Source organism: Natrix helvetica, assembly GCF_964273705.1.
Source record: "Natrix helvetica genome assembly, chromosome: 4".
NCBI lineage: Eukaryota > Metazoa > Chordata > Lepidosauria > Squamata > Natricidae > Natrix > Natrix helvetica.
The window spans coordinates 165,284,249-165,294,691 of record NC_138550.1 but is presented as its reverse complement, the minus strand read 5'-3'; the positions used below and the strand labels follow the sequence as shown (position 1 = coordinate 165,294,691).

Genomic DNA, 10,443 nt, shown 5'->3' with positions numbered 1-10,443 from the left:
CTCCTCCTCCTCCTCCTCCTCCTCCTTCTTCTTCCCCCATATCCCTAATTGGATCTTGGTGATTATGTTGACAAGCCTATTTTTATCAGGATCCGCACAAAAAGCTGCATTGTTTATTAATTGTAGCTGGTAGCTTTTTAAAATCGCTCTATATTTTTAAAATTCTTTTGTTGTAGTTATTGCATTGTTGGTGCTTTGAATGGAAAAGGGGAGTGGGTAGTAGTATCTCAGAAGGACCCTCCCTAGTTTTCCAGAAAGTTAAAGTAAAGCGAGAAGAGCTTTCAGACGTACAAGATTCTGTTACTGCAAACTGACAATAAAGATACTACTACAATTCATGTGCTGTGCTTTTTCTTTGGACTACTTTGCTGATATTGATTTTTCTAATCAATGAGCTTTCACGACTGAAGTTGGAGCTTGTGTCTCCTCGCTCTTCATACTGCATCTTCACTTCTCCACCTCACTGGCCTTGGGATTCCCTTGTAAAACAGGTGAATAAGCTGCACTCCATTTACAGGAGATGAATTTGGTGAAATATTTTCATTCACTGTTGACGGAAGGTTCATGGAATGATGCCAGTCGTTCCAAAAATGGCATCCTGTTTTGGATTAAGCTTCTTCCATGTGATTTTAAAAATAAACACATGTTGTGGATAATGGAAGCGACTATGCCACTAAGGGGAGATACTTTTTGCTTGATTTTATTGTGATTTTGAAATTTTTTATTGTTCTGAATTGTGCAGTGAATAAGAGTCAGCTAGCACTCTAGTATAATTTATTTCATCTATTCAAAATCATGTTTATACTTATATCTGTTATCCAAACATGCTTGATGAAATAAATAAATAAAATAAAATAAAAATAAATGATTTGGGACTACACTCAAGGGCATCTATTATTTCTGATAATGACTTCGTTATATGATTACTTTGTTTTCTGCCTTTTTATATTTATTTAAGATCAGTAAAACCATGTATTCCATTAGTCCTGCAGTTGCTTGGCCATTCGTTTTGAGTCCTGTAACCTACCTGGCAAAAGATACTCCAACATCTAGTGTGGTCCTTCTTGATCCAAGTGACAACTGGTCCCTGTAAGTGATGCCTCATTTAACCAGTGACGTGCAGTCAGGTGAGGCAGGGGAGGCACAGCCTCACCACTGTCATGAAAAGAAAAAATAATGTAAAAGGAAAAAGGCAAGAGCTGAGGTCAGGCTGAGCTAGTTGCTTCCTCACCGTGGATGACTCTGATTAACTGTTTAAAAAAGCCTCTAAAAAAGTGCCCTCTACTATGAGGCAGGAAAACTGCATGCCTCATCTAGTCTGACTTTAGGCGTTTTATGATTACTCAAGCAATTAAGCAAGGGTTAAAAGCCTAAAAATTCCTGATATACAGTAGGTGAGGCACGCAGTTCTCCTGCCTCATAGTAGAGGGCACTCGTTTGGGCGGGACTTCTTCAGAGGACATGAGGCAAGAGCAGAGTTGAAATCCTCTCTGAAACAGCTGGAAAAGGTACATGTGGGTCGGAGGGAGGGGGAGGAATTCAAATTTCATCCTCCTGGTGCGGGGCTTTGGGCAAAGGCTGGAGGGAAGGACCCTGGCTGGCTTGTCCTCCCCAAGTGTAGTTTGATTGCAGGCAGAGTCACTTTGCCTTTTCAAACCTGTAATCAGTGAAGCTGGGCTGGATCCTTCCGGGGCTGGGCGAAAGTGTGTGTGCTCCAGTATGCCTCCACTGCCTCCTCCTGTGGTCTCCTCGCTGGTGCTCTCCCACCAAACCAACTTTTGTGTGTGTGTGTGTGTGTGTGTGTGTGTGTGTGTTTGTTTGAGAGAGAGAGAGAGAGTGAGAGAGGGAAGGAGGTAGGAGAGATAGTCCAATCCAACTTGTGTGTGTGTGTGTGTGTTTGAGAGAGGGGGGAGGGAGGGAGGGAGGGGAAGGGAGAAGAAAAAGAAAGACGGAAACTTCTTTGGCAAAGGAGAAAAACAAATGCTGTCACTTTAAATCAGAACTAAGCATGCCTGGCTGTGGAATTCTGGGAGTTGAAGTCCACAAGTCTAAAAAATTTTGAAACCCACCACTGTGTCAGTGCCTCAACAATCATAAACCTCACCGCACGTCACTGCATTTAACTGTTTATAGAAGAGGCCCTCTTCATCTGTTGTTGTTATTGATGTTGTTGTTGTTCTTGTTATTATTATTATCAGAGAAGATAGAGATGACAATATGATAATTATGGAGGAATGATTGAATCTGCTCTCCTCTCTTTTCTTCTAATAGGAACTTCCATTTGAACAGCAGAGATTCTTGCTGCACTACAAAAATCTCTTGACTGATTTCAGCCTGAAACACTAGAGCAGAATATTCAGTGTTTTATTTTAGATTATTTGTCAATTATTTAGATGAGCACAAAAATGTCAGTTTATATTATCATAGATGCTATCATATTCATCATCTGCTGTATTGGAGTCCCATTAAACGGAATTGTTATTTGGCTTCTTGGATTTCGAATTAAGAGAAACCCTTTCACCGTGTTGATTCTTAATTTAGCAATTGCTGACTTTGGCTTTCTCGCAATTTGGGAAATAGTTTGCATTTATTATTTTATAGATTATATACATTTTATAAGATTAGAAATTCCCCTGATGATCCTCATTTATCTTTCCAACATTTTCTATGTCAACGGTCTCTTTCTTCTGGCAGCCATCAGCATTGACCGGTGTCTGTGTGTCCTCTTCCCAATCTGGCATCGCTGTTCCCGGCCAAAATATTTGTCCCCTGTTGTGTGTGTCCTCAGCTGGATCTGCTCTTTCCTCTTGGTTGGAATTTTAGACATTATGCAATTTGTATTTAAATATGATGGCTTCGCAAATCTCTATTTGGTTGTGACTGCTGTGCTTTGCCTTCCATCGATTATAATCTCTACTCTGATCCTATTTGTCAAAATACGTCATAAACCCAAACAGATCAAACGTGGACGACTGTTAGTGATGATCTTAATTACTCTTCTCTGTTTCCTTATTTTTAATCTTCCATTAAATATTTTGGGGTTGTATGCTCTTTATTCTTACATGAGATTTTATTTTCAAGGATTTCGCTTGTATGAGTTCATAATTTTGGGTGGTTCCCTAAACAGCACTTTTAACCCAGTGATCTATTACCTGGTTGGGAGAAAGAAACGAGATCAGACCAGGGAGAGCATCAAGGTCATTTTTCAAAGAGTCTTCAAGGAAGATGAAGCTCCTGAAAGCAGAGAGATATCTACAAACAGAGTTTCAACCTCTCTGTAAAAATTTAGTTTTAACTTGTCTCTAATCTTGGAAATTGCTGGACTACAAAAATGTGTTTCTTGAAAGAAAAATAAAATGTGAACTTATTTTGTTTCCCTCGAAAAAGTATGTTGTCAGAGTTCATCTTGAAGACTGGGGAAAGATGTGGAAAGCAAGAAGGTTCCCTCCCCTGCTATAAACTAACTACCCGGAACCATGCCAAAAAATTATGAAAATGATGGCGTGATAACTAAAACTGCAATTGCAATTGAGGTCCATGATACAGGGCCATAGCAAACCTGTCTCTCTAACTAAGGTCATGGGAAGGGCTGCATCCTCACCAGAGGTGGTATTTAGCAGGGGCTGACCAGTTCTGGAGAATCGGTAATGGAAATCTTTAGTAGTTCGGAGATCCGGTAAATACTACCTATGACTGGCTCCGCCCCCCATCTATTCTCTGCCTCCCGAGTACCAGCAGATTGGGAGGGAATGGAGATTTTGCAGTATCCTTCCCCTACCACGCCCACCAAGCCATGCCACACTCACCAAGCCACGCCAATAGAACCGATAGTAAAAAAAAAATTTTTTTAAACAAAGTTTTATTGGTTTTTTAAAATTTACAAGGAAAAAGGTAGTGGAAAGGTATACAAATTTTGGCAGTTGCAAAGTGTGGTAGGCGCCTCCTCCCTCCAAACTCATAGTATACATCTGAATATAGGTCATTAATACATAGTCATATATAATCAGCATATTAATTCTATTGGTACTTTCAATCAATTTAATACATAGTAATATATAATCCACATGTTAATTCCATTATTACTTTCGGTTAATTTATATCAACAAGATTTTCTTATTCATTTTTGTGATCTGAGCTTTCTTGGTATTGCCCCTTCTCCCCCCGCCGACAGAGCTCCGGCCCCTCCCGTGTCCTGCATATCCATTGTAGGATCTTCTGTTTTTTCTAGGTGTATTTTGTTTTTTTCCATAAAGGCCTGTGCCTCTATGGGTGTGTTAATTCTAATTCTTGTCTCCTCCCAGAATATCAACATACCTTCAGGCATCAACCATCTAAACCACACACCCTTCTGGTATAATTTATTCGCTAATTGCGAATAATTTTTCCTTTTTTCCCTAATTTTCTTGGGGATCTGCTTCAAGATAGTTATTTCCCTATCATGGTATGTCAGGGCTTGCCCCCTTTGTACACCCAGAATTGTAAAAAATTTGAATCCCACCACTGTGGACAACGATGAACTGGATGACTGAGAATCTCTACAGACTACTGGAAGAAGTGCCTTTGCTTTCTATTGGTGGGAATGGAAAGATTCCCCCTTGTTGTGACTGTGGTGCTGCTGTGAAAACCATTAATGTGGAACAGAAGTTGCCTCCAGAAGTTGTGAATGCCCCAACACTGGAAGTCTTTAAGAAGATGTTGGATAGCCATTTGTCTGGAACGGTATAGGGTTTCCTGCCTAGGCAGGGGGTTGGACTAGAAGACCTCCAAGGTCCCTTCCAACTCTACTATTGTATTGTAAACATATTGTGCAAGGTTTGCCATGACGTGCATTATCTGGTTCTTTAGAAGCTCTGCATGAAGCAATTCCAGAGGCAATTGCCTAGACAGCTGCTACTGCTATAATCCCATAAAAGTTTTTTCTTATAATTGCATGGACCGTGTATCTATGTTTACTTCATTTCTGTCCTGTTTTCTCATAGGCTAAATAATAATAAGAATGTGAAAAAAGTTTAATTATAAATGACCAAAAGAGTCAAATACAATCATAGGCTGCATTAACAGAGGGACAGAATGAAAATCAAAGTAGTACTACTTTATAAAGTCTTTATAAAGAGGGACCATGGTGGCTAAGTGGCTAAGACGCTGAGCTTGTCAATCAGAAATGCTGGCAGTTTGGCAGTTCGAATCCCTAGTGTCGCGTAACGGAGTGAGCTCCTGTTACTTGTCCCAGCTTCCGCCAACCTAGCAGTCCGAAAGCACATAAAAATGCAAGTAGATAAATAGGAACCACCTTTGTGGGAAGGGAACAGCATTCTGTGCACCTTCGGCGTTTAGTCATGCCAGCCACATGACCACAGATACGTCTTTGGACAGCGCTGGCTCTTCGGCTTTGAAACGGAGATGAGCACTGCCCTCTAGAGTCAGGAACAACTAGCACATATGTGCAAGTGGAACCTTTACCTTTAACTTTATAAAGTCTTAGTAAGACCACATTTAGAGTACTGCATCCAATTTTGATCACCACAATATAAAAAAGATGTTGAGACTCTGCAAAGTGTGAAGAAATGACCAACAAATGTGATTAGAGGCCAAGATTTGACTGCTATTCATAAAACATATGAAGAACACTCAAATGGGTGCAGAGATGGGAGATTTGGGCTGTGAAATTCATGGTCTAATTTCTCAGATAAGAGGACCAGTCATACAGATATATATATATATACAATGACTGTGATCAGCTGCGTCTCTTCTGCAATAGTCAAAGTCCCATTTATCAATTGAGAAATCCAACTGTCAGGGAAGTTTTGTTCTTTCATCTTCTCACATCAATCAGCAAATAGTCTCCTTAATCAGAGCATCTTCAAAGGAATATACTACAAACCTGCCTTCTATTGAGAGCCACGAGTCAAAAAGAGGGCTGTGAAAATATCTACAGACCTCTCGCATCCTGGACATAAATTGTTTGAACTCCTACCCTCAAAACGATGCTATAGGGCACTGCACACCAGAACAAGTAGACACAAGGACAGTTTTTTTTCCCTGAATGCCATCACTCTGCTAAACAAATAATTCCCTCAACACTGTCAAACTATTCACTAAGGCTGCATTGCTATTACTATATTAGTCTTCTCATTGTTCCTATCGGCTGTCTCCTCCCACTTATGACTGCAGGATTTTAACTTTGTTGCTTGTATCCTTATGATTTATATTTATATTGATTGTTTCCTGATTGCTTATTTGTACCCCATGACTATCATTAAGTGCTCTACCTTATGATTCTTGATGAATGTATCTTGTCTTTTTATGTACATTGAGAGCATATAACCCAAAGACAAATTCCTTGTGTGTCCAATCACACTTGGCCAATAAAAAAAATCTATTCTATTCTGTTCTGTTCTGTTCTATTCCCCTTCCCCTGTTCTATTCTATTCTCCTTCCCCTTCTCTATTCTATTCTATTCTATTCGCCTTCGCCTTCGCCTTCGCCTTCCCTATTCTATTCTATTCTATTCTATTCTATTCTATTTCTAATTTGGACAACAATTTCCCCTGTTCTCCAAAAGCTTTGTTTATAAGGAGATGCTACATTTTCTGAACAGTTCTTCAAAATTTAACTCTGTCTGACTTGGCTTTGGGTTCTGTTGACCCAGCAGGCTCAAGGCAACTCTCTTTTTTCTACCCTGACTGTCAGTGATTATCTTAGAGAGACAAGGCTCACATCTTGGTGTCACATGGTGCTAGATTCTGATTAGACAAGGCACAGAGCATGTGTGCATGTTTTAGACTTTCTCATGCCAGAAGCAAATGTTCTTCGTGTTTTCTGCAGGTTGATGTGTGTGGCATTAAATCCTCACTCTTTTATAAAAACTCCTTTGAAGACATCTACTCAGCTTTTACTTCTGGGTGTGTCAAATTCTGCCAGCAATTCTTTGAACTTTGCAACTTGAGATATGATGGATGGACTTTCCTCCTGTTAATTAAATTTCATCTAAATAGAACTTAAAGACATTTTGCTTACAGGTCCTCCCATCCCTGATCCCTTCAGCCCTCAATATTGTGAGACAATAATCTTCCACTCACCAACTTTGAAGACTGTGAATTATCAATTTCAGGTACGTTATAATTTTTGGAAGGTTTAATTAGACCCAGGGATATGCAATCAGAGTAATAGCCATTCCTTCAGTAGCTATGTATTTCTATACCTGATATGTGTATGTTGATTGTCACAGCACTGTCAGTTGAGGTTTCCTGGTTCATTCATTTTTCCAACCAACTTTTAGCCATCATCAGAAAAATAGAAGTATGTCAGAAGCAAACAAACCTGACCTTGAACCGAATATCAAGGGAATCAGATATTTATTTAGTTTGCCCATAATTGTTTTTCATCAGGGAAACTTCCAGTTAATCACAGAAAGTTTGCACACACACATACAGGAAATCTTCTATACTTAAATAATGAAGGAGAGAAGCAACCTAGAACTAAGGGGTAATTTCCTTACACTGAAAACGATTAACCAGGGGAACTGCTTGCCTCTAGAAGTTGTGGGTGCACCATCACTACAGGCTTTTAAGAAGAGACTGGACAGCCACTTGTCCGAAATCATATAGGGTCTCCTACTTGAGCTGGACTAGAAGATCTCTAAGGTCCATCCCCAACTGTGTTATTGTTATTCTGTTACTTAAGTAGACCAAAGTGTGATGTAGATGAGTTATTTCTTCTTTTCTTTGGAAGTATCTGTAGCTCTACAAAATGTGCAAGCTGCCCATTTCTTTGTAAACAGGAATTTTTCACCTCTATCATCCCCTAACTCCTGGTGTCAAGTCATAGTTTATTTTCTCTATTATCTATTATGTTATCAATTATTAGCTGCTCTTACCCTCTGGGCACCATAACAGGAACAAGTATTGGGAAAAATGCTTCTTTGTGTAAATGCTAATTTTTGCTTTGACATTGCTGAATTTCCATACAGTAAAAACCTCCAACACAATCCAATACCAAATACATTTTCAGGTATTTGTTGAGAAGCATAGATGGAGCAAAACATTACATTTTTCCTCCTTGCATGTGGCAATAAACAGTTCAAGGAGTTGGTTCATCACTGTAGCCATATAACTCAACCTATTCATAGGGTTAGAATAGAACAAGAATAGAATAATAGGGTTGGAAGGGGCCTTGTAGTTCTTCTGGTCCAACTTCCTGATCAAGCAAGACATCCTATATCATTCCAGACAAATGGTTGCCAATCTCTTCTTTAAAACCTGCAGTGTTAGGAGCACTGAAACGTCTGAAGGTGAGCCTTTCCACTGATTAATTGTTCTGTCAGGAAACTTCTCCTTAATTCTAGGATGGTTGATAAATCTCCTTGATAAATGCCCATCCATTGCTTTTTGTCCTGCCTTCAGGTGCCTTGGAGAACAGGTTGATTTTGTTTTCTTTGTGGCAACCTCTTAGATCAGGGGTATCAAATTCACGTTGACACATGTGTATCTCAAATTTTTCCCCCTTTGCTAAGCTGGGGGTGGGGGCCGGCCAGTGCATGATGCATCTGGCTCGCGGGCCATGAGTTTGGCACCCCTTTCTTAGATAGTGGAAGCTACGACAATATTGCTATTATTTAGGAGACAAGAATGACTAATCCACTCTTCTTTCTTTTGTCCTAATAGGGGCTTCCACTTAAGAAGATACAAAAGCTAAATGATGAATTCTAGCTTGGGAGATCTGGATGCTACACGGGACTATTTTGAATATAACAATGCCAGTGACTCATATGAGAATGCAGAAGAGACAGACCTAACTGTTTTAGGACACAATGTTTGGCTAGGCATTATTTTAATTACCTGTTGTATTGGATTGGTGGGCAATGGCTACATCATCTGGCTACTTGGCTTCCAGATTAAGAGAAACATTTTCACCACATTCATCCTTAACTTGGCCGTTGCAGACTTTGGGTACCTCACATCTGCATTTATATATGGTATTTCTCCATTTACCTATATTGAAGGAAGCGAAATTTTCTACCACGTCTGTGCCTATTTCGTCCATGTGATGTACATCAATGCAAACTTTCTTCTGACGGCCATCAGCATCGACCGGTGTGTGGCCGTCCTCTTCCCAATCTGGCATCGCTGTTCCCGTCCAAAACATTTGTCCTCCAAGGTGTGTATCCTCCTGTGGATCACCTCTTTCCTCCTGTGTGGAATTATGAGTCTTATGAAAGTCTTTGGAAATTACAGACCCCTCAATTTCCATTTCCTTCTGACTGCTATAGTTTGCCTTCCATTGATCACACTCTCTACTGTGGTCCTTTTCATCAAAGTGTGTCTTAAATTGAAACAAAAGAATCAGGGTCGGTTGTTACTGATAATTTTAATGACTCTTCTCTGTTTCCTCATCCTGGCTTTTCCATTAAGTGTTTTTGCGGTAATGTGTACTTTTTACAGTAATGAAGCTATGAATCAATTGGAACATTGGATTTGGTGTAGTATACTGTTTTCCTTCGTAAATAGCAGTATTAATCCAGTGATCTACTTTCTAGTTGGGAGAAAAAAGGGAGCACAGTCCAAGGAGAGCATGAAGGCCATTTTGCAAAAGATCTTCAAAGAAGGTGAAGTTACTGGAGAGAGATAGAAGAGCTGAAACCCACTTACAAGACCCCTGTGCTTCCTTCTGAGTAGTAATCAACTATATTGCTACTGGAGGTTGTAATCTTATAGGTGGGACCAAATCTCCTTCAACATATTGGCATTTGAATACACATAGAAAGGATTGCATTTCAAGCAATGTCTACATTAGTCCACAACTATTGCTTAGCAGGAAGTGAACTGCATGACATTTATAAAATATTCAGCTTATTATGCTTTCTAGAAATAAGATTGTTACAAATACAAGGAAAGCTCCAACCACACCTGCTGCTTCCAGATGTCACCTAAAGACAGGTAATCTATGAAATGAATCAACCATGAGTAAAATTAAAGCAGAAACCGGTTCAAATTCCATGTTAAGGCTTTAACCTCTTACTCAAATGGAAAAAAAGCAAGAGATACAATTTATAAGCATATTCCATGCCTTGGCAACAGCAGAAGAGAAAAATAGAAGACAGAAAAATCTTAAATCAGGTCACCAAGAAAGTGCCAGGGTTCCAAATAGCACCCGAAACTAAATCAGAGTCCAAAGCAAAGTATTGCTCAAAGTTCCAATTTATTAAGAGCGCCATGTTGGCACATCTGGGAAAATTGAATCTAAAAGCTTCACGGCTTTCCCCACCCAGTTGAAAGTTTAAGATCTTGCTCCCACACCTACAAGTCCATCTCATGGTCCAATCTTCCACTGCCATGCTGGCAATTCCATCTATCCAGCTCCGGTCAGGTTCAGAGACAAAGGATGACCTTTGCTTTCTAGAAAGAATGTTGTTATGGCTACATAGTATGCAGTATAACTCCTTAC

At 39.7% G+C, this 10,443-nt stretch overlaps 2 protein-coding genes across 2 annotated transcripts; both read left to right on the top strand.

Annotated features, from left to right (window-relative positions):
- Positions 1-2,374: 2,374 nt before the first annotated feature.
- LOC309391043 (proto-oncogene Mas-like) lies at positions 2,375-3,367 on the top strand. Its single transcript, XM_081951088.1, has one exon. The coding sequence runs from the start codon at positions 2,394-2,396 to the stop codon at positions 3,279-3,281; it is 888 nt and encodes a 295-aa protein (XP_081807214.1). The 5' UTR covers positions 2,375-2,393; the 3' UTR covers positions 3,282-3,367.
- A 5,327-nt stretch (positions 3,368-8,694) lies between these two features.
- Positions 8,695-9,627, top strand: LOC309391663 (mas-related G-protein coupled receptor member H-like; the record flags this gene model as incomplete). Its single annotated transcript, XM_081952328.1, has 1 exon — positions 8,695-9,627. The coding sequence occupies one exon, from the start codon at positions 8,695-8,697 to the stop codon at positions 9,625-9,627; it is 933 nt and encodes a 310-aa protein (XP_081808454.1).
- Between the last annotated feature and the right edge of the window lie 816 nt (positions 9,628-10,443).

Coding starts and splice junctions, on each gene's coding strand:
- LOC309391043 (XM_081951088.1), top strand. CDS start 2,394: ATGAGCACAAAAATGTCAGTTTATATTATCATAGATGCTATCATATTC.